This window comes from Strix uralensis, chromosome 10 (assembly GCF_047716275.1).
Source record: "Strix uralensis isolate ZFMK-TIS-50842 chromosome 10, bStrUra1, whole genome shotgun sequence".
In the NCBI taxonomy this organism is placed as follows: Eukaryota; Metazoa; Chordata; class Aves; order Strigiformes; family Strigidae; genus Strix; species Strix uralensis.
In genome coordinates this window covers 19,135,961-19,158,301 of record NC_133981.1, presented here as the reverse complement: position 1 = coordinate 19,158,301, position 22,341 = coordinate 19,135,961, and the positions used below count along the sequence as shown (strand labels likewise).

Sequence of the window (22,341 nt, the reverse complement as noted above, 5' to 3'; positions counted from 1 at the left end):
CTCCTTCATCTCCTGCCCTGACAAATCAGTGCCTCATTAATCACCAGGGTCCAATGACTTTCTCGGACCCGGCGTGACCCTGTGCCGGGATGCCGCCCGTCCCTGAGGGGTGCTGACTGTCCGTGGGGTGAGCGTGATCTCACTTTGTGCCCCACGTCCTGCCCCCGGCAGCCCTGCAAATGTTTTCCTGCAGCCTCCACCACCTCTCATCATTTCCTTCGCGCAAGCCGGCTCGGAAATGAGCCACTGACGAAAGCTGTAATGAGAGTGAGTGATGCGGCGTGTCCTGCCAACGCTCCAGCTTGTGGGGGACGAGGCTCTGGGACTTTTGCCTGTTGATCCATAGGGGCCCCAACCTCAGGAGGGATGGATCGTGATGGCCTTGAGGGGGACTGGGTGGCTGCGCAGGGTGTTATGGCTCGGCGAGATTAAACAAGGTGGTGGCTGTGGCTCACCGGCCCCGTGAGCATCTCCGTGTTTGCTGGGGCCACCTCAGTCCCCCTCCTGCTGCCTGCGGGGCAGGGCCGTGCCTGCAGCCCCTGGCCTGGGGCGGAGGTGGGTGCTGATCTCCCCTCCTGCCCCACGGCTGCTCTGTCCCCGAGCCAAGTTCCTCTTGCACCTTGTCCCGACCTGTCTGGCACAAGTGGCTGTGACTAACGCCCCATTATCCAGCATCTCTGAGGGATTTTCAGCCACCCGGCTGCCCACGGGGGGCAGCTCGCCTGCTCGGCTCACCCTGGACACTGCCCACCTCCACCGCCCCGCGCCCCTCTCTGCTCTCGTGACCTGCTGGGAACGGCATATAATCATCTCATGCTCAGCAGGGTGAGATGGGAGGGGAGGCTGGATCCGTCCAGCTGCCCCCTCCCAAAATCCAGGGCCTTCCCTCTGGGAAGGGAGAAGGGAAACCGAGGCAGGTGATGCCGAGCCCTGCTGAGGGGATGGCAGCGAGAAGCTGCGTTGCATTGAGGACTTCCAGCCCTCCCGGCAGCGGAAAGCAGTGACCCCTCTGGCCACCCCGCTGCCAGCGGGCTGGTCACCTTCGGCGCACGAGGCCGCGGGGGATGGAAAATTTTAGGCATTTCTGCTGCCGGCGAAGGGAGCCTGTTTACTGCCCGCAGGGGAAGGGCAGCACCCGCCAGCACTGGGATTTCTTGGCTCCCCACAATCTCTCCCGAGGGCTTTGGCAGGCAACGCCCAGCCAGTGGCCGCCTTCCCTGCCCCTCTCCCGGCTGGTGTTGCCCGCGGGCCAGGCCGAGCCATGGGGTGCAGCCTGGATTTGGAGCAGCCAGCCCGGACGCTGTGCCCGTCCCCAGCGGTACCGTCACCCTCTGGGTGGGAGCTTTGCCATGAAAGCTGACACCCAAGCGGGTCCTGCTAACTGGAGCCATCTGTGGGTGCCCGCGGCCCTGGGCTTGGCACCGCCGGCACCGAACAATGCCGGGCTCGGCACTCCCTCCCGCTCCCCGGGGAGCTGGCGGGCGGCTGGGGAGCGCTTCCGCAGATTCAGCCCCGCTTCCTTCCCCCGCCGGCCCCGGCACACCCTTGCGCTCTGGCCCCGGCGCTTCCTCTGCGGGGGCACCCCAATGGCCCCCAGCCTGCCGGGGCCAGCCCTGGCCAGAGCAGGCAGGGGACAGGCAGGACACGGGCACTGCCACATAGCTGGTCCCTGGGCCCTGCCTGTCCCTCTGCCCACACAGGGGGACCCTCCGGAGCCTCGGTGGCGCCCCGGGAAGGAAGCCCCCCCAGCCCCGCTGCCTCCATGGCCCTCCCTGTGTGTCCCCCGGGCAGGAAACCCGCGGGGGTGCGGCTGAGTCAGCACCACCGACTGCCCCGGCCCCGCACAGGACGTCCTGCCCGGGCCAGCACCACCCTGGGGACAGCGCTGTGCTGGGGACAGCGCTGTGCTGGGGTCACTGCTGTGCTGGGGTCACTGCCGTGCTGGGGACACTGCTGTGCTGGGGTCACTGCTGTGCTGGGGACACTGCTGTGCCGGGGTCACTGCCATGCTGGGGACACCGCTGTGCTGGGGACACCGCTGTGCCGGGGACACCACTGTGCCGGGGTCACTGCCATGCTGGGGACACCGCTGTGCTGGGGACACCGCTGTGCCGGGGTCACTGCCATGCTGGGGACACCGCTGCCCCAGGGACACCACCATTCTGGGGTTGCCACCGCTCAGGGGTCACCACAGTTCTGGGGTCACCACCATTTTGGAGTGACCCTGATCCTGGGGACACCACCATTTTGGGGTCACCACCGCCCCGGGGTCACTACCGTTTTGGGGACGCCCCCCCGCCCCCGCCGAGAGCCGCAGCTCCTCGCGCCCCCCCCCCCCGCGCCCCGCGGCGCCCCCTGCCGGCACCCCCGCTGCCCTGCCCCGCCCCCTTCCGCCGCGCGGGGGGGCGGGGCCTCCCGGGCCGTACCAAGCGCGGCGGGACGGGAGGGGGGGTCGCGCCTCGCCCGCTGCCGGGGCCCCACGGAGGGGTGTGTGCGCGAGGGGGTCCGCCGCCGGTCCGCGCCCCCGCGGCCCCGCGATGGTCCGCGCCGCCACCCCGGCGCGCCGCGGCCGGGGCGGGGCCGGTCGGGGCGGGGAGGCGGCGCCCCCGCGGGTGGTGCGCGCCGGGGAGGTTTAAAGCGGGCGGCGGGGGGGAGGCGGCGCCGGCGGGAGCCCGTGGCGGGGGATGGCGTGAGCCGCTGTGAGAGCCGGGCGGGGGAGCGAGAGCGGAGCGGGACGGGCGGGGAGCGGGGCCGCGGGGGGCCGCGCCCCGGCGCTTTGTGTGCCGGTCTCGGACAAAGGCGGCGCCGCGCCGGCACCCGGGGGAGCGGCGGGGAGCGGGAGCGAGACCGGGAGCAAGAGGGAGCGGCGGGGGGGAACCGCGACCGGGAGCGGGCGGAACCGCTTGGGACTGGGATTCCCGGGAACCAGCCCCCCCGGGGGCTCTGCTCGCACCCCGCCGGGATCCCTCTGCGCCGGGCGGGGGGGTGTGGGGAGGGGGCTTGGAGCAGGGTCTGCCTTGTGGGGGGGGGTGGGCAGAGCCGCCCCCTGCTCGCACCCCGCTCCTGACCCCCACCTCTCCGCGCTGCCCCCAGGCCCCCGTCGGGCAGGATGCGCGGGGGCTGCGCGGCGGCGGTGGCTGTGCCCTGGCTGGCCCTGCTGGCCCTGGCCCGGCAGCCCCCCGAGAAGCCGTCGGCTGCCCCCCTGCTCACCCGCCGGCCTTTCCTGGTGGCCTGGAACGTGCCCACCCAGGACTGCAAGCCCCGCTTCCGTGTGTCCCTCGACTTCAGCCTCTTTGATCTGCACGCCTCCCCCAACGAGGGCTTCGTGGGGCAGAACCTCACCATCTTCTACAAGGAGCGCCTGGGGCTCTACCCCTACTACACCAGCCAGCGTGTGGCCATCAATGGTGGTGTTCCCCAAAACAGCAGCCTGTCCGAGCACCTCGCCCGCCTCCAGGAGGGCATCAGCAAGTACATCCGCTCGCCCGCCAAGGAGGGGCTGGCCGTCATCGACTGGGAGGAGTGGCGGCCCATCTGGGCTCGCAACTGGAAGCCCAAGGACATCTACCGGGAGGTGTCACAGCAGCTGGTGTACCAGCGGCAGCCCACCTGGTCCCCCGAGGAGGTGAACAAGCAGGCCGTGTTCGAGTTTGAGTCGGCCGCCCGGCAGTTCATGGTGAGCACCCTGCGCATGGCCAAGAGCTTCCGACCCAAGCAGCTCTGGGGGTTCTACCTCTTCCCCGACTGCTACAACCATGACTACAGCAAGAACAAGGAGAGCTACACGGGGCAGTGCCCGGATGTGGAGAAGACACGCAACGACCAGCTGGCGTGGCTCTGGAGGGAGAGCATGGCCCTCTACCCCTCCATCTACCTCGACGTCCTCCTGGCTTCCACCCCCAACAGCCGCAAGTTCGTGCGGGCGCGGGTGATGGAGGCCATGCGCATCTCGCAGCAGCACCACGATGGCTATTCCCTGCCTGTCTTTGTCTACACCCGGCCCACATACATCCGCAAGCTGGACGTGCTCAGCCAGGTAGGGCTGTGCCACTGGGATGTCCTTGTCCCAAGCACCAGGTGCCTGGGCTCTGGGGTCTGCCCATGTCCCATTGTGCTCCGCTGGAGCAGGGTGGCTCTGGAGGCTGGTGTCCACCCTCACTGTGCTGCTGGCACCCCATGGTTTGGCTGTCACTGGGTGGGGTAGGGAGCAGCACCCTTTGGTATGGTGCTGGGCCCAGAGAGCAGGAGGGGTTCCCAGCCTGCCTGCCTGCCTCCCTCCAAGTGGGGCTCACAGTGTGGGGACCCCCAGCTCAGCCCCACTGTGGGTGGGTGATGGGGTTCCACAAACTGCCCCCCTTACGGGCAAGGTGTCTGGCAGCAGGGTCACCACCAGGAAAGAGCCTGGGAGGTACCACTTGGGTCCTGGCAGCCAAGACCCTGGGATATGTGAGCCCACAGCCCCTGTGCTGTGCTGGCTTAGCACCTGAGGAGGAGGGTGGTGGTGGGGAGCTTTGTCCCCAAGGAGCTGGGACAGTCCCCTCTCCCTGTGGCCTGGAGCAGGGATGGGTCTTGCCTCCCTGACCCCACAGTGAGCTCTTTGGAGTGCACTGTGCCGGGGGGTGTGGGTGCAGTGTGGGGTCTGTGGGCAGTAACCAGGCTCTGTCCCCGCAGCCGGACCTGATCTCCACCATCGGAGAGAGTGCGGCGCTGGGTGCAGCCGGGGCCATTTTCTGGGGTGATGCAGACTACACCAAAAACCGGGTAGGTTTGGGGTCAGCGTGCCCCTGGGGAGGCAGATGATGGGGGTGGGGGGTGGTGTCACCTGCTCCCAGAGGAGGACCAGTATCTTGAGGCTGGGGTGTCCTCTCCATCTGGGGTGCTTCTCTCCCTGGGGCACATCAAACATGCCCCTGATGCTCCCTTCCCCCAGGATTCGTGCCAGATCCTCAAGAACTACCTGGAGGGGGACCTGGGCCGCTACATCGTGAACGTCACAACAGCAGCGCAGCTCTGCAGCACGGTGTTGTGCCAGGGCCGGGGCCGCTGCCTGCGCCAGGACAGCAACGCCGACGTCTTCCTCCACCTCAACTCCACCAGCTTCCAGCTGCGGCACCGGGATGGGGACCACCCCCAGCGCCCCCTCTTCTGGGCTGAGGGCCAGCTGTCCTCTGCTGACACCCTCTTCCTACGGACCCACTTCCGCTGCCACTGCTATCAGGGCTGGCAGGGCAGCAGCTGCCACGTGCCCGCTGGCCCCCGCAGTCATGCCCCTGACCCCCTGGCACCGCTGGGACTTGGGCTGCTGTTGCTGCTTGCAAGCTGGGGCTAATGACCCTGGACTGAGCTGGCCCCCCCAGCACCCCCTTTCTGTGGTGGTGCAGGGGACCTATTTAAGATATCCCTAGCCTGCCTGTGAGGCAGCTTGTTATGGGGGGGCTGCCCCTCAGTGTGGGGGGAGAGCTGTGTGGTTGCCCCACATCTGCCCTCCCTGCTGTGGGGCAGGTGCCCCCCATGGGGAGGGAGGGAGGGTGGGGTGTGGGTGAGGGGGCCTCTCCTGTTGTAAGGAGAGGGATGGGGGCAAGGGGGCATGGGGGCAGGGAGCGGGTGCTGTGTGGTGCTGAGCCCCTGTGCGCTGCCCCACACCAAAGTGCTTTACCTCGAATAAAGCTGGGTGGAGTGTGAGCGGGGTGTGGGCTGATTTGGGGCGGGGGGGCACAGGGGTTCGCCTGCTCCCCGGCGTAGCCTCGCTGGGGTGGGAGCACCGGGGGGCTGCGGGGGTTGACGCTTCCCCCGGGGTGCCGCTGCCGCGCCGAGTGGGAGCCGCGGGATGCGGTCACGGCCGGGCCACCCACGTGGAGGCGGCGGCGGCCCCGCCCCTGCCTTTGGCCCCGCCCCGGGCTGCCCGCGGATTCCCCGGCGTGGCCCCGCCCCCGGCCGAGACCCGCCCCGCGGGCCGTGGGCACGGCAGGATCCGGGCTGCGGGCCTGGAGCCCCCCCGGCACCGGGATAACGGCGTGGGGACGGCGTCCCGCGCGCCACGCCGGGGGTGGGTACAGCCCTGCGGGGGCCGGGGCACCCCCGTGCCGCCGCTGTCCCTCAGCGCCGCTGTCCTGTGCCACGAGTGTCCACGAGCGGTGCCCCCGCGTGGCTCCTGTCCCCGTGCCACAGTGTCCCCGGCGCAGCCCTGCGCTGCCTTTGCCCGGGCCCTTGCGGCCGCTCCCGGTGCGGCGCTGCCCCGTCCGTGGGGTGCCCGTGGGCACGGCACGGCCCCTGCGTGGCAGCGCCGCCTCCCTGCCCGCACCCCTCGGCTGCTGTGCGTGGCCCCAGGCGCTGCCGTCCCGTGGCTCCCGTCCCCACGCTGAGTGTCCCCCGGCGGTGCCCTCCGGTGCCACCACCGGTCCTGGGCTGTGTCCTGCCCGACGCTGTGAGCTTCCCCCCCAGCAGTGCCCTCCTCCTGCCATTTAATGCTCCGCACTTCCCCAGCTGTGCCCGCCCGGCACAGCCCACGTCCGTCACCGTGACCTTGCCCCCCCACCCTGTCCGTGTGTGTTTGTCTTTCCAGCCCAGCTCATCGCCGGCCCGTCACCGGGTGTTGACTCTGTTCATTCCTCCCCAGCCAGGCCCGCCACTGCCAGTCGTTGACTGGGGCTGGCACTCTGCCGTCCCCCCTTCGGGGCTGCTGTGCTGGGCTTCGGCTACTGATAACTTTGGGGACTTCCCGTGAGGAGCTGGGAGAGGTGACCCTGGGTGACTGGCACCGCTCGGGGACGGGGGGTGTGGATTAATGCTGACCCCAGCTTGGGCTGGGGATAAAAGCGTCGAGGTCTGCCCAGGTCTCAGTCTGTCTTGGCTCCCCCCAGGCAGCTCTGGGACCTATTCTGCACCCGCCAGCACCATGGCATCAGGGTGGTCCTGCTGGATCCTCCTGCTGCTCCTGCCTGGCCTGGCCAGTGCTGGGGGGCCCGGCCCCGTCCTCATCAACCGCCCCTTCATCACCGTCTGGAACATCCCCACCGAGCGCTGCGCCAAGAAGTACAATGTCACCCTCAACCTGGAGATCTTCGATGTGTTGGCCAACAACCAGCAGTCCTTTATTGGGCAGGACATCACGCTCTTCTACAGCGAGAAGCTGGGGCTCCTCCCCTACTACACATCTGAGGGGGTGCCAGTGAACGGGGGGCTCCCCCAAAATGCCAGCCTGCAGGCCCACCTCCAGCAGGCCACCCGGGACATCAAGGTCACCCTGCCCAGCCCTGCCTATGGCGGGCTGGCTGTCATTGACTGGGAGAAGTGGCGCCCGCTGTGGATCCGCAACTGGGCCTCCATGGACATCTACCGGCAGAAGTCGGAGGAGCTGGTGCGGCAGCAGCACCCACAGTGGCCCCCCGAGCGGGTGAACCAGACGGCCAAGCAGCAGTTTGAGCAGAGCGCCCGCAACTTCATGCAGCAGACCCTGCAGCTGGGCGAGACCCTCCGTCCTGACGGCTACTGGGGTTTCTATGGCTTCCCCAACTGCTACAACAACAACTTTAACAGCCTGCCCTACACCGGGACGTGCCCGGCGGTGGAGCAGCAGAGGAACAAGGAGCTGGGGTGGCTCTGGGAGAGCAGCCGGGCGCTCTATCCCAGCATCTACCTGCCTCCCTCCTTCAACGGCACCAAAAAGGCACTCGCCTATGTCCGACACCGTGTGGCTGAGGCTTTTGCTGTCCAGCGTGGCGTCCTCAGCAGCGGCATCCCCGTCCTGCCCTACTCCCAGATTGCCTTTGACTGCACCGTTGACTTCCTCTCCCAGGTGATGGGGATGTGGGGGACGGTGGGCACTTGTCGGGCTGATGGGTTGGCACTGGGGAGTCTTCAGCTCTGCTGGGGCATTGCGAGGGCTTTGGGCACCGTTGACTTCTCTCCCCTTGGGTGCAGGAGGACCTGATGAACACTATCGGAGAGAGCGCGGCTCAGGGCGCTGCCGGCATCATCCTCTGGGGCAGCCTCAACTACAGCACTTCCAAGGTGAGTGCAGCTGGTGGCACCATGCCACTGCCCACGGGGATGCCCCGTTCCACGGCTGCGCAGGGCTGTGACACCGCATGCCATTGCAGGAGATGTGCCTGAGGCTGAAGGACTACGTGGAGGGGCCCCTGGGCCACTACATCGTCAACGTGACAGCCAGCGCCGATCTGTGCAGCCAGAGCCTGTGCTCTGGCCGGGGCCGCTGCGTGCGCCAGGAGAACAAGCAGGGCTTCCTCCACCTCGACCCCTTCCGCTTCGCCATCGACCTGCAAGCTGGCAAGCCCTGGCTGGTGGCCCAGAGCCTGGAGTCCAGTGACGATGTCACCCGGCTGGCCAAGGAGTTCAGATGTCAGTGCTACGACAAGTGGCAGGGACCCCACTGTGACACCCAGGGCTTCACTGAGTGACCCTCCCCCCCGCCATGCTGGGGACACCGGGGTGGGCAGGGTGACACCGCCCTGTGCCCCAGTACCCTCGCTGTGGGGTTGGGAACCCAATCGCAGGGCTGCTAATAAAACTGGTAGGCACCCACAAGCGTCTCCTTGTCTTTCACCACAGCATGTTTTGGGGAGGGAGGGTCCCCCTGTGGCACCAGCAGTGCCTCAGGATGCTACTAAGGGCCGTGCATTGGGCCAGAAGGTCTGGGAGTATTATGCCTCAGAGAAGCTAGAAAAAAGAAAAAAATGTATGGGGAAGCACATAGGAAGGGGGGTAATGAGGGAAGAGGATGAGAAAAGGGGAAATGATTGCGAGCAGCCAGAGAGCAGAGGTGATGGGGTGAAAAGACGTGCCTGTGCGGCTGTAGCTGGGGGACTGCGGGACACCCCAGCCCCTCACTGGACACAGAGGGCTGCAGTGTGCAACCAGCACCCCACGTTGATTTTCTCCTGGATGACTATATGCAAACCACTTCAGCCCTAGAATGATATGAAATAGCACCAATTTCTGTAACCCAGCTGCTGACTCAGCAATAGCTATTTCAAAGCAATTAATTGGGAGAAGGCATGAGATGATCCACTGCTTCCCTGGTCCAGCTTAGACGAGGATGTTGGCCCGTTCATCTGGCTGTTCAACTTTGGGTGGGGGAATCCCATGCTCAGTTGTCTGATCTTAGGCCATAATTTGGGCAATCTCTCCATGATGGGAGTGTGCTGTGTAGCACTGTGTGTTTACTGACTGGGGACTTGGAAACTTGCACCCTTATGTCTTATGCTGGTTAATGTAAACCACTGCAAAGCGAGGACTATCCTTCACAGCATGTGTGACAAGCCAGCTCTCACCAAAAAATGAACCTCCTGCTCAGTGGAAAGGAAGGATGGCATGAAGCAGCATCTAGTTTAGATCCTTCAGTTAAATCTTCTTTGCTGAACTGGTCCTTGATAAATGCTGTTACCAGAGGTACTTTCAGTCACTGGGTAATGGGCTGTCTCTTCCTGGTAAAGGCTGAGCCATGGCTCTGTGGCCCAGCTGTGTCACCTAAAGAATTCCAGGACTTCTGAGTTCCTGATCTCGTGGCATGGCCTTGGGAGAATGTCTCTGCAGAAGAGAGGACCTCTCATTCATAGCTGTCATGGGGAAGAGTATCCCGGGTGCATGCACCATGCAACACCCATCCTGGCTTTTACTCTCTAGTGCTAACCAATGAGGTTGGGATCTGATCAGGAATGGTTCAGCTGCTGGCAGATCAGTTGCTTCTGCTTGGTCTGTGAGTGGTGAAATAGGAACTCTCCCTGGGGCTGTGCTGCACAAACAGGACAGGGCAACTGGAAAAGGTTTATGTTCCAAAGGTTTATTACCAACTCTACTAGGCTCATTTTATTACTAACTCTATTAAGCTTTATCTATTATCAACACTACTAACTAAATGCCCTGCTGCCAGCTCTCCACGCTCTCTCTAGGATGTGCCAGGCTGGGCCACAATGGCAGCAGGCTGCAGGTGCAGGTGGGGCAGTGGGGGATTGCTGGGCTTTGGCTCTGGAGTGGCTCCGCCAGACCTGTGGCTATTCCCAGCATGAGCGCTGCAATCAGTGAAGAAGTGGCAGCAGCATCCTGGAGGCCACCCAGGATTTGGCCGAGGGTGAACCCCACGTTGCCTATTGCTCCGGCAGGCTCTGGAGGTGTGAGAGCAGCTGCCTGTGGAGATGGATGGGCACTGCCGAGGCTGGGAGGTGATTCAGCCCGTCGCTTGGTGGGTATGGTCAGCACGGGTGGAGATGCTGGCGTGTCCCCTGCAGACTGACCATCTGGGCTGCTGGCCGGGTGCCTTTTGTCCACCTCCGGTGCCTTCGGGGCTCTCCGTTTGCGGCCAACTATCCTCTTGCACTGTGCCAGCAGGTGGGGATGCTCTCTGTTAAAGCTGGGGTTATAGTAGTGGAGTATCTAAAAAAAACAAAGGTGAAGAGTTAGTTGACGCCATCTCAAGGCTGGAAAACCCCAAGCTACGAGAACTAAGACTCTGAGTGTCAAAAGACGAACATGGGCATTGAAAAGGACTCTGAGAGGTGTTTGACGCCTAAAGCTCAGGCTAAAATGTTACATGATGGTTCTGTTCAGTCATCGCCACTCCTGGGCTTTTGCTGTCAAGGAACAGAGCAGTGTAGGAGTTTTCAAAAGCAGAAAAACTGCTTTTGAAAGCCAAATACCATGACTTTTCAGCAGCTTCTGTGTGGATATGAGCAGGCAGGCAATACTATGGTCCTTAGATGTATCTCCTCGGCATTCAGCAGCTGCCCCAGGAAGGTTTCAGATTTGGTACAGCAAGACGCGTAGCAAAGACATTGAGAGAAATCAGGTTATGCTGAGTCTGTCTTTCCATTTAACGGGTTCAGACTCAGTGGATACAACCAAACTGTATTTTAGCTGCATTCCTACTAGTCAGAAAGACTAACTCAAACCTTCCTGAAAATGACCTGAGGAGGAAATTAAAACCAGGCCGTGTGCTACCATCCCCACCTCCTCTATTGCAAGACCTTATTTGATATGTAGGTCTGTCTCTCCCCCAAGACTATTGTGAGCATTAGTTGATGTGCAGAGCAACTGCTGTACCTGGTGGTGAGCAGAAGCCGCTGCTTCTTCTGCCAGGAACTCAGGCAGGTAGGCAGATCTTTGGCGATCCCGCCGCATTTTGGTGAATCCATAGTTGTTCAGCTGCCGCAGGAAACTCTTCATCTTCTGTGTGCCAAAAACACACAGAGGTCCTTCCCTGCTCAGCACCTCCTCTTCGAAGAGCTCCGCATTGATGGCCACGCATTTTCTGCTCTCGCTCCACCAAATGGACTGAAACTTGTCGCTTTCCACTATTCTCCAAAGCTTCTGTGGAAAGCTGAGGGATGAAAATTCTCTTTCCATTTTTTCTGTCCCAGCTGGACCGAAGCTTCCCTCGCTGGCCATCGCCCTGGACAGCCAGGTGTTGTCCTACCAGTCAGCTAGCCCAGGCCAACTGCCACCTGCTGACTGTTGGTACTAGTGGGCTCTCCTGACCCGTTGCCGTGATGCATGTGGGACACCACGGTGATGGTTGCCATGGTGCCCTGGCAGAAGCTTCCAGAGTGGCCAGAGGAGAACCTGCTGAAGAACACTTGTTGCTTTGCACTCCCAGAGCCATCGGGCCTTGTTGTCGCTGAACGCCCACTGGAAGGAAACATCATCCAAGATGTTTAAAGCTGCCAGTATTTTGTGTTCACCTAAACGCAAAGAGCAGCAAGTGTGTAGGAAAAAGCCTCTGCCAGGCACAGGAGGAGGTAGGCTAAGACACAGGGAAAGCCTTGGGGAAAAGGAGGAGGATTCCTCTGATCCTCCGCTTTTTCTAGTGGCATTGCAATACAGAGCCAGAGCAGGATGACAGCTCTTTCTGAAGAGCAGAAAGAAAGAAGGAAGGGAAACTGCATGGCAGGGACTTGCTATTTCTCCTCGCTCTTGGGTACATGGCTCCTGCCTTTTCAGTGGGCTAGTGCAGGGCAGAAGCATTAGGTGTAACAGGTAGGAGAGCTTGTATAGGTGACACACTTGTATCAGTTTTGGCAACAAAACCCTATGACCACGAAAACGTTTCCAAACATCCATTTTCAAGATGGTCTCTCCAGGGAACTAATGTCTTTCAAAAAGCAGTTACTAACACCAACGTCCTGGCTAGAATAGCTTGGGGTTGTGAACATCCCCAGCACTCATACAGACCCCAACACTAACCAGCAATTGATTTCTGCAGAATTACCACAGCTGACGTGTTCATTTCTTTTATTACATTGAATAAGGATCTGAGAAGGTACCCATGGAGACAAGATTAGACCTTTGGATTTCCCCCATTACAGCTTTCAGAAACATGTACTGGGTTATTACCAAGCTCTTTGCCATGCTGGTGGCCCCTGAAAAAAATTAGTCATAATTGGATTTTGGCCCAGAATGAATTGTTTAATCTAATTCTTATAGAGATAGCTTGGTAAATGTTGGAAACAATATTATCTTAGTATTTTTTTGTATGTGGAATGTGATTTAATGACTGCTCAAACGCACGCCTCCCAAGCTGCAGAGAATCTGATATTTGCCATGTATGAAATGCTGGAATTGAAAGCAAAGTTCACCTTGTTATTCACACAAAGAAAATGACTATGAATTTCAAGTCTTCTTTGTGCCTGGAAGGTATCACAGCTGTGTGTCTGGAGCTTTTAGTCATTTAATATGCTTCAAGTTAGGGGTTGGTGTGGGGTTCTGCTGGGCATAGAAATTTGTTATCTCAATCCATTAACTGAACTAAGCGTTGAAATGGGCATCAGGAAAGAGAGGCTTCCTCTGGATTTGCAGAAGGGTCTAACACTGTCAGAAGCTGCATAAGCACTGCAAGAAACCCTGCCTCTAGGTGCTGGCTTCTGGCTTGTCTTACATAAAAGTGAGGCTGGAAACTTAGACCAGCTCTTTTTTCTTGTTGTTGAAATAATGCAAGCTTGGGCATGAACACAGTTTGTCACCTTCAAATAATAGTTTTAAAAGTGTGAGAGGATTTGTTTTATTCATCCTATTGTAGCTACTCCTCAGTCCTTGCCTCTTACAGTGTATGTAAAGACACCCAAGACACTGGATTTCATGTAATATAGCTTGTTTTACTCCAGACTCCAAGGAACAGAGACTAGAAAGACACTGCGCATCGTGCCAACAGACAACTTCGAAGCACTGAACATCTGCTGGGTTGGTTTTTTTTCAGATCTGAAAACCACGCTATGCCTTGTAAATGTATAGCGCTCTGCAAATCCATCTGCAGCGCTGGAGTAAGCCCAGGCTCGGCGGGAGCATGCTGGAGAGGAGCCAAAGCAAGAGGTGCCAGCAGCAATCCGACAGCGGCCCCAGGCCTTTGTGTGGTTCACATTTCGGGCCGCTCCATGTCTCTTGGGTGGAGTATGCTTATGGTGCCGTCACGCCAGCTCCTGTTTTCTGTGCTCAGGATGACTGAGAAATCTGCTGTGCTCAGAGCTTGCTTGTCCGCTGTATTACAGGGTTCACACAAAATTGATTTCAAGGCTTTTTCCACGTGCTGCTTCAAGAAATAAGGGTAGTCTGTCACTTAAAACTGTCCTTACATTGCCTAGTTTTTCATTTCGACAACTGTGTATTTTTTGTCTGGTAGTTTAAACCACGTTACCTCCAAACCCAATTTATTATAAGTACTTACTACGGTTAACTAGCCCAAACAGAGAAAATTGAACTGCTGATTGCTCTGAAATTAGAAAGATTATTTTACAATCTAGAATGAAGATGCTAATAATGAGAAGCCTTTAAATGCTTCGATATGACCAGGCCATAAAGTAGTTTAGCTGAATGGCAAGGTGGAGATTAAGTCTTGCATAAAACAGATGCAAGAAAGCCCTCCCAAACAATCCACAGGCTTTTCAGATACAAGTTGGAAATTAGAGGCTTGTTAATTAGCTAATAAGTTCTCGTCTGCCTTGTTCCCTGACTGAAAATGTCAAAATCAGTAAAGACAGAGAAATTTCCCACATTGTTCAAAGTTGGTTTAGTCAGACAGTAAGATATTGTTTCCAATTTTGTCTTTGCATTAACAGCTCATGCCTGTGGTTAGATGACCAAGAGGGTGACTGTATTTTGAGACCTCAGGAGTTGTTTTAGGACCCCACTAGCTATCATTTGTTTTGTTTTAGGACCCCACTAGCTATCACTAGCATTTCACTCCATCCAAAGCTTTGGACAGAAGTCAGAAAACCAAAATCAGAAGAACGGAAAGGAAGTTCTTCCAGACCCTCTCTCCCGCAGCCCTTGCCGCTGGGTGCTGAGCTTTTCCTGTGGCCTTTGGGCTTGATGTTCGAGTACAAAGCTCTTCTGGAAGAAATAAATCCTTCCCAAAAGCAGGTCACAGTAACTGTACAGCTTGAAATTAAGTAAATGACATGTGAGTTTTTAAAATGCCTTTTATTCCATTTATATTGCAGCGGAGGCTTGTGGCACTCAAGTGCCGATCGCTAAGAGCTCAGGTTGCTTCATACTTGAGCAAGTGTGCTGCAGCTAAAGGAAGACAGGAGTGCTGAGTGCTCTGCTTTTGGAGGAGATGCTGATAATCAGTGCCAGCTTGGTGGTGTTAGAAGAGAGATGCATTTGGCTGAGGTTTCTGGACTAGCAAGAACTTGCTACCTGCACATAAATTAACACAGCCCTGGGGATAAGAAGTGAACAAAAATGTATTCCTATGACTGATCCCATGTCAGGCTGCATGAAGCGACCGCAAAACTCCCTTGGTGTGTGTGAGACCAACCTTAATCCAACACAAGTTCAGTACAAGACAGATCAGTCAGAGGGGAGGCAGGACTCCACCAGTGTCAGCAGAGACGGCTGCTCGAGTTAGCGCTGAATCAGGGGGGTGTGTGAGTCTGGGAATAGACCTTGGCTGCTCTGTTTAGCTGCAGTTACAGAAAGTCCACCTACCTACCAATTAAGCACCGCTCTGCTGCATCCAAAGTTCACAGGGGAGCAGCTCACCCAACCACAGCAGCTAAGAGGACTCAGGGAGAGGTATCTCAGAGAAACACGAGACCAGGAGGCGGCAGCGCAAAAACTGCCTCCAAGGACACTTGAATGTGTGAGTGGCTGGAGGAGGCGCTACCCAGAGCAAGAGGTTTCACTGGCTTTGAAGAACAAATACCCTTGATGTTATTGGCATAGATGGGGATGTGCACAAGGCTTCATTGCTTTCCTGTTGATTAATACTTTAAATAAAACTTTCAACTTTTTCACATGCAATGTTGAAGCTCACTTCTGATTACTGTTTCAAAAGTGAAATACAAACCCCTACAGAAATAATCTCCAGAAGCTTGAATCTAAGACCCTGTACCCAAAACCCAGCTCAGCCTGTCATCTTTTGCTCACTCAGAGCAGCATCGACTTGAACACAAGATCTTCTAGCTACCAGTTACCTAAAATGAAAGTGGCTCTTCCTTACAGTCTCTTTGAATTTGGGTTTTGTGTTTGAAAATAACCCACTTCTTTTCTCTTGCTCAGGTATTTCTAGGAAGGATCTGAAAAGATCTAAAAAAAAGGATCTAAGAAAGATCTGAAATGGTCTTCAGGGGCCACAGACTCTGCTGTTGCCCTGGATTTGACATACCTTGTTTCAGAGCACTAGCAGGGATATCAGCCGTCATTCCTCTGATTCAACAGATTGCAATTTCAGAAGTTACTTGAAAAAAAATGTAAACCCTGAAGCACAGTTTGCGGGCTCTCAGCAAGTATTTAAACATTCAGCACAAACAGCAGACCCTGCTTCAGGTTATATAAACAAAACCGCCTCTGCACTTGGAAGCTTGTCCTACTTTGTTCCATAATTTTTTAAATCTGCCAGCGATGGGGCTGGGCACCAGAACAGGACTTTCACCACAAAAATGTGGGTGCAGGAACAGCTCCTTTCTTGCCAGTGTTTCAAGTCTTACATAGGCAGTGCTGGTTTGTGGGTTGCAGGAGCTTCCACATTTTCTGTCAGGGAAGCGCGTGGTTTGTGTTCTTCACTGCAGTCAGGACCATCAGAGGCAGAACACTCGTGCTATTTGCAGCATTTCTGCGGCTCTGATTTGGCAGTGACTCCTCTCCTAGTTATTTTCCACCCTGGAATTTTAAAAACAGGCTAATCAGTGTCCTGCGTTGGCATTAGTAAGTCAGCAGGAGTGTTATCAACAGCCCAAGGAGGGTCAGAATAAGGGCTTGTGAACTGACTTGAATGAAGCCGTTTGCTTGCGCTGTGTAAAACACCTTGCAAACTAATCCTCCTCCAATGACATGTTAAACATAAAACCATACTGTGCTCCAAACACTGCTCTAATCTGCTGCTGCAGACTTAAAGCAAACACTGGATATTATAGCAAAACATTTTGTATGAACTGTCCAGCATTTGATTGTAACTCTTTTCAGGAGGAAAAATTTGATTTGACAGATTACTGGTCATAATTCCCAATTAAGACATAAATAGCTGTAATCCTCTGTGCTGTTAGGCAGAGTTCAGGGTTAGTTTCAGCAAAAACAAACCAAGCTGGAATTGAAGCAGGGGAAAAATATACCCACCACTTCGGGGCTGGACCTGCCCCCAGCACAAAGCATATATTCTTTACTATCTTATTTAATACACACCAACTGATACCTGCACACAGCAGATATCAGCTGAGATAATAGGGGGTTCAACGTTTGAGGTCCAGCTTTTCTCACTGTAACAACAAAACTGTGAAGAAAGTAAGAGGACATGGATAACTTGCAGCATCCAGCATAGCAGGTGCAGTGCTGTTGGAAGACTGAATTTTGCCAGATTATATTATATACAGTCACGGTGCATGATGCAGAACTACAGTGGATGTCTGAGCACAAATATCCTACATACTCTGGGGAGTGCGTGTTATGCAAAGCATCAGCAAAATATACACAGTGCCAGAGAGGCATGTGTTTGCTTCCTTGTCTTCAAGGCAGCTGGGAAAACGGGCAGTCTGTATTTAATCTTATTCTCCTTTTATAAAATAATGGAGGTTGTGACCTTTGAATATGGTCATCTGACACCAGCCTGCTCTACCTAACTGCATAAACCAGCTCTTGGGGCACAAGTGACTCTATATTCGCTGGCTTAGAACAGAAAAGCCTCCCTAAAACAAGCTACCCCTTTCCCCCAGCATCTCTGCCACCCTATCAAAATTAGTTAGATGGAGCAGGTTTTCTGTCAATAATCCATGCTGCATTTATTCACATTGAAAAATACCTATGATGCTTTTAATTTCATGTACTGACACTTGTTCAGTTTGCTTTGACAATCTGCTTATAGATTTTGCTGAATCAGGTAATTACATTCAAATTGAATGAATTCATTTGTAAAGCTACATTCTCCCCATCAGTATATGAAACCAGGTGAGCCCAAGAAGAATCACCACTAGCAACTACCCTCTTCAGGGTGTTGCTCAGAAGAGTCACGAAAGCTTTCCCTATTCACTTATGGCTAGAAGGCGTAATATGAGTGCTAGTTTTCTGTTAGCTACCAAAGAAAGCCTTACCTTTGTTTTCTAAGCAAGAAGAAACTATTTCTACATATGCAGGTTTATATAGAAATACCTTCCAATAACACAGAGTAAGGGGATCTCATCTTTAGAATGCCTCAGTCTGGGTTCTTGCTAGATAAATTGATGTAAGAGTTAAAATAACAAGGCAGTTAACTGATGAGGAATCCCCAAGTGAAATAGAAGGAATATATATCAGAGTATTCATTTCTACCACAGTCCAAGCATGCCATTTATTTCTTCTGCTACACAGACACTAGTGGAAAGAAGTACAACAGCAATGCAAGGAATTTGCCAAAAATGTGCTTAATATAATATTTATATAATCTTCTTACGTGCTGCCTGTTGTGAAGGGGAGCTGTGATGAAAGATACTATTTTTCTTAGTCAAAGGTTATGGAAAATCTCAGTTGTCTGGGATCAAGAAGCAGCACTTGACTACAGCTGCATGCACAGAAAACAAGCGGCACAAAAATAGCCAAACACTCCAGCAATGCACATAACAAGATTCGCCCATTCCAAAGAGCCTGAGAAAGGCCAGGCAAGCTCTTCGGGTCTGACCAGGCTTGAGATGACAATTCCCACTCACCAAGATAAGGCTTCCCAAATAAATGAAGTCTCCAGTCTCAGGGTACCTTAACGTGCTCCTATGCTCAGGACAAGGGTCCGCCTAATTTTTTAAGATCTTGTAGTCTGGACAGATAAAATAGCTCAGAGAAAGGAAAAACAAGGTACAGACTGATTTCATGAATAATTGTATTGTATTAACTTTTGCTTGTCAGTTCACCACTTGATGTTTCTGCCTTTTATTCTTCTCCTGCACACTTACTTATCTGGGTAAAGGTTGCAAAGTATCTTTAAAAGAGTTGTGTTACCTGGCTTAACTGAATGCAATACAGTCCTGCATCAGCCCAGTTCCCAAGAAATTTAACAAAGGACCCAACAGCTTAAAGCTTCCAATGAAACTGAGGAACTCAACCACAACCTAGCTAAAATAGTTACCAAAAATCTCATTGATTTACCCATCTTTAAGTTATTGTCATCCAGAGATGAAAATTATTGGCTCACACTAAAGCAGGAGAAAAGTAACCTGTGAAAATAAGAGTTAATAGCATCAGTGTCCCCAGGCAGTTGAGGCCTGTCACAGCAAAGTTGTTCTGATAAGCCTAACCAGATGCTTCCCCTTGCCAAGCAGCTGAAGGCAAGCTGTATTTTTGTGGCCTTTTCTTCAGTCTCGGGGTGGAAATACATGCTGGGTAAGTAGATCTTGGAAGCCACAAAAGCACATTTAGGGCAAAAGCTTTTCCAAGGTCCATAAGGGTAGAAATGTTTCCAATTTAACTATTTCTGAGAAGGGCACAGAACTAAGTCAAAGATTTTCTGAATGGATGACCGTGCTTGCTCAGTCTGTCTGAGCACAAGCTGGGACCAAATATCCCAGGCAGAAACTTTGTGAGTACTGACCTTGAACTCTTCTCTCTTGCTTGAGTCCTCCTAAATGCAAATAAATGATCAGAATTTTTTTTTCTGTGAATCTGCTCCTAGTTCCATTTACTTAATTAACTACACTTCCCTAACTTGGACAAAAACTCAACAACCTGATCAATGGTTGGCTGCACAGATCTTGAGCGCAACCCAAGATTTCTAGCAGTTCTTGCTTTTAATACCAGTACTGCTTTATCAGCAATTTAATGTTTTGCTTTTAAGAACACTTAAGTCTTCTGCAAACTTAGTATCCTGCAGTCAGCTTTTCTGGGAGCACAGCCGGCTGCACAATGCCAAACCACCTGAGACAAGAAGGGACAAGCCCAATCGCAAGCAGACGATGGGAGGAGTGTTGCCGGGGCCGAGGGCTAGCGTTTGCCTTCCCACCTTGAAGAAAAGCTGTGGAGGAGGATAAACATGGTTAAGCAGAAGACAAAAACCACCAAAAGAAAACACAAGAGCCCCGTTTGATCTGCGGCGAGGCTCTCTCTATCAGCCCATGCTGCCTTCGCAACTGGTAATCAGGTCAACTAAACCTTTTCTTCTGCCAAAAGAAGAGTAGAAATTTCTGGCTGTTACTGATTTACTTCTCACTGGCTGAGGGGAAAGGGGGGCTCACTCTGAACACTTTGACCAACATTAAGCAGTAAGGAATCCTTGAAGCTGTGTGATTTTGTCGGGTTTCCTTCATTTTTAAGGCTGAGCACAGGAGGGTGAACAGCTGCAGTGCCCAGCCCCCCAAGCTCCATTTCTGGCCCTGTCTCACTACCTGCTGCTCATGCTGCTTCACACCAGCTGCAAAAAACTCATTTTTTAAACTTTTTTTTTTTTTTTTTTTTTTAAGAGAACACGGGGATAAGGTTTCACTAAGCCCGGAAACCGTGACTATAAGATGTTTCAAGGGGAGAGCAGATGAGAGCGAGGGCCTCTCCCTTATCCCAAGAGCTCACAATCTCAGGACATTTCTTATGGAGAAACTCTCAAACAACTCCAGCAAGCGGCCCTTGCTCCAAGCTGGAAGGAGTCATATACCAAAACCAGAGTTAACTAAATCATGTTTTGAGCTATGCCATCTGTGCCAGTGATAAATGCCCTGCTCCAGAACAGCACTGGTGACATGGTGGCTGTGTGCATGTGCCATATCATCCCCCTTCTTCATGCTGTTAACAGTGGGCAACAAAGCTTGCTAATGCAGAAAAGGCCACAGTTTCATAAAGTCACTTGAGCTTCTTAAGAAGATAAAGCAAATGAATTACTAATACTTCAGATGAAATCACAGGGACTTAATAAGGGTTATGTATTGTCCAGAAGGTGGGCACAGACAGCTTCCATCTCCATAGAGCCAAACACTTGCACTATTGCACGTCAAGAAGCTGTTCAGCTCTCTAGGGGATGCACAAGGAGCTGGATCTTAGACAGATCCCCAAAAGAAAAGAAGGTTGTTCCTTGGCATTACATCAACAGTGAAACCTTTTTCTCCCCTACTTACCCTCAGTTCCTAAAAAAATCAGATTGCTAGAGGGATTTCTGCATGAGTTACCAACCTCTTTTGCTACAGCTTAGGACTGGAGGAGTGGTAGGTGTTCAGTCTCTCAGCCCGAAGTAATTCAACCCTTGCTCTGAGTCACCACACACACTTCTTCAAGGAAGTGATACCGATCACTTGCACCGTACTGACCTCAGCCGCCGAGTTTCCTCATTGCAGGAGGCATCATCATCTGGAGATAAGCAAGCAATACTCCCTGTTTAAAAAAAAAAAAAAAAACAACCAAAACCCAACCCTTTCTTTCATGTGGCTTAATATCTGTAAGTGATTAACATTGAAGGAGCTGTACTTTGTTAACTAAAGTTTTAAAGCATCAGATGATGCCCAGGCAAAGCCAGCATAGTTACAATGCTTATGTTACCAGTGGGAGTCTGAAACCTGCTGCCCAAACAGCAAACTTAGACTTGACATCATTTGGAAAGAGCCTGGGAAGCAGAACAAAGATGGGTAGGTAGAGGAAAAGACATCCTGCCGAGGTATGCACGTGAATTTTAAGCAAAAACTAAAAAAAAAAATCTTAGTTCAGCTGCTTATGTCAACCATTTTCATCTTAAAGGGATATTATTCTGATTTTTTATTATTAAGTTGGTTTAGACTGATGCTTCCTTAAGCTTTCCAAATTTTCTGTTTGGTCCCTCTTTCATTAGCAGTGGCGTTTCCTCCTCCCAAAACTTGTTTGCCTATCTCTGAAGGCCAAACACACAGAAGAACAGATAACACCTCTCTCTCTGAGCACAGTACTGCCTCTCCAGCTCCTCACCCCAAGTACAGGACATGCTTACAGTATGATGAGATAATGACTCCAAGCTTCTATGCACACCCATTTACTTCATTTCAAATGGACAACCTAATAAAATTACAAAGCTGCTAATGAAGCCAAGCCACAAAAATAATAGGTCCCTACTTGAACGTGATAATGTACACACTTAAATATCACCACAAGGACAGTATAAGGAACTAGAGGATTGTTGTCGCCAAGCCTGAGCTGCCAAGTTGTCCTCAGGGATCCTATATGACAGGGAAAGCTCCAGCACAAAGCGAGAGGGTGGCTGTGCCCTGAGTGCACTTACAGGCTCCAATTGCCCAGATTGGCTTCACCTGGGACCCCCTCGGCTCACTGAAAGGTGGATCCTTTCCTTACCTTGCCTGGGGACATTGGTGGGGTGTGCTGCTGCTCGGACACCCCTAGGTCTGTGCTGGGGTGACTGTGGCTTCTGCTTGTCCACTCCATGGAGAAGCTGCACAGCTGCTCCTGAGCTTGGCTAAATGCTTGTTGCTGATAAAACGCCCTTTTCTCTGGAGAGTTTTGATTCCTATCTTCTACCAGGCTGGCGGCATTCACATCCAGGTCTGCAAAATGGCTACAGTCGCTCCACCTCCCTCTCTGTTAAATTATTTGAGATATTTTTGAAAAATTTGGCTCTCTTTGAACAACATTAAAGCCCGAGTAGAAAGCGAGTGAATGCCTAAAGCGCCAGGGGCTCGCTCGCCGCGGCGGTACCGGGGGAAGGGCGGCAGAGCCCGCACCGACAGCCGCCCCCCCGCACCCCGGAGCCGCTGGTGCCCCGCGGAGGGGCCGGGCGAGCGGCGGGGCTGCGGGGCCGGGCGAGCGGGGCTGCGGCCGGGCAGAGGTGAGCCTGCTCCGCGCGGGTCCGTGCCGGGGTCCGTGCCCGTGCCCGTTCCCGCACCCATCCCGGAGCTGCCGCTGCGGGCCCGGGCGGGCGCGGCGCTGCCCGGCGGGGCGGGGGCTGCCCGGGGCCGGTCTCCGCCGCTCCGCCCC

General features: G+C 54.5%; 3 protein-coding genes across 7 annotated transcripts; 2 read left to right on the top strand and 1 right to left on the bottom strand.

Annotated features, from left to right (window-relative positions):
* Positions 1–261: 261 nt before the first annotated feature.
* On the top strand, positions 262–8,540 carry HYAL1 (hyaluronidase 1). Of its 3 annotated transcripts, none has more exons than XM_074878879.1 (4): positions 262–267; positions 6,861–7,795; positions 7,921–8,010; positions 8,100–8,540. In XM_074878879.1, the coding sequence occupies exons 2-4, from the start codon at positions 6,896–6,898 to the stop codon at positions 8,415–8,417; spliced, it is 1,308 nt and encodes a 435-aa protein (XP_074734980.1). In that variant the 5' UTR covers positions 262–267; positions 6,861–6,895; the 3' UTR covers positions 8,418–8,540. The 3 variants fall into 3 exon arrangements, with proteins under 3 accessions (XP_074734980.1, XP_074734981.1, XP_074734979.1); XM_074878880.1 differs by lacking the exon at positions 262–267 and adding an exon at positions 5,763–6,737 and having other exon boundaries at positions 6,865–7,795; XM_074878878.1 differs by lacking the exon at positions 262–267 and having other exon boundaries at positions 5,763–7,795.
* Positions 2,657–5,503, top strand: HYAL2 (hyaluronidase 2). Its single transcript, XM_074879538.1, has 4 exons — positions 2,657–2,699; positions 3,094–4,036; positions 4,672–4,761; positions 4,931–5,503. The coding sequence occupies exons 2-4, from the start codon at positions 3,110–3,112 to the stop codon at positions 5,327–5,329; spliced, it is 1,416 nt and encodes a 471-aa protein (XP_074735639.1). The 5' UTR covers positions 2,657–2,699; positions 3,094–3,109; the 3' UTR covers positions 5,330–5,503.
* A 1,310-nt stretch (positions 8,541–9,850) lies between the features above and the next one.
* LOC141947887 (heat shock transcription factor, X-linked-like) lies at positions 9,851–22,263 on the bottom strand. 3 transcript variants are annotated; one of them, XM_074879537.1, is made up of 3 exons: positions 21,703–22,263; positions 11,056–11,640; positions 9,851–10,389 (listed from the first exon to the last, which is right to left on the bottom strand). In XM_074879537.1, exons 2-3 carry the CDS (start codon positions 11,398–11,400, stop codon positions 9,871–9,873), a joined length of 864 nt encoding a protein of 287 aa, XP_074735638.1. In that variant the 5' UTR covers positions 11,401–11,640; positions 21,703–22,263; the 3' UTR covers positions 9,851–9,870. The 3 variants fall into 3 exon arrangements, 1 of the variants encoding a protein (XP_074735638.1); XR_012630292.1 differs by lacking the exons at positions 9,851–10,389; positions 11,056–11,640 and adding exons at positions 17,739–19,414; positions 20,694–20,757; XR_012630293.1 differs by lacking the exons at positions 9,851–10,389; positions 11,056–11,640 and adding exons at positions 17,739–19,414; positions 20,694–20,733.
* Positions 22,264–22,341: the final 78 nt, after the last annotated feature.

Coding starts and splice junctions, on each gene's coding strand:
- HYAL2 (XM_074879538.1), top strand. CDS start 3,110: ATGCGCGGGGGCTGCGCGGCGGCGGTGGCTGTGCCCTGGCTGGCCCTG. Junction 4,037..4,671: donor AGCTGGACGTGCTCAGCCAG/GTAGGGCTGTGC, acceptor CTGTCCCCGCAG/CCGGACCTGATCTCCACCAT. Junction 4,762..4,930: donor CAGACTACACCAAAAACCGG/GTAGGTTTGGGG, acceptor CCCTTCCCCCAG/GATTCGTGCCAGATCCTCAA.
- HYAL1 (XM_074878878.1), top strand. CDS start 6,785: ATGCTGACCCCAGCTTGGGCTGGGGATAAAAGCGTCGAGGTCTGCCCA. Junction 7,796..7,920: donor CCGTTGACTTCCTCTCCCAG/GTGATGGGGATG, acceptor CCTTGGGTGCAG/GAGGACCTGATGAACACTAT. Junction 8,011..8,099: donor TCAACTACAGCACTTCCAAG/GTGAGTGCAGCT, acceptor ATGCCATTGCAG/GAGATGTGCCTGAGGCTGAA.
- LOC141947887 (XM_074879537.1), bottom strand. CDS start 11,400: ATGGCCAGCGAGGGAAGCTTCGGTCCAGCTGGGACAGAAAAAATGGAA. Junction 10,390..11,055: donor CGGCTTCTGCTCACCACCAG/GTACAGCAGTTG, acceptor TGTTTTTTTTAG/ATACTCCACTACTATAACCC.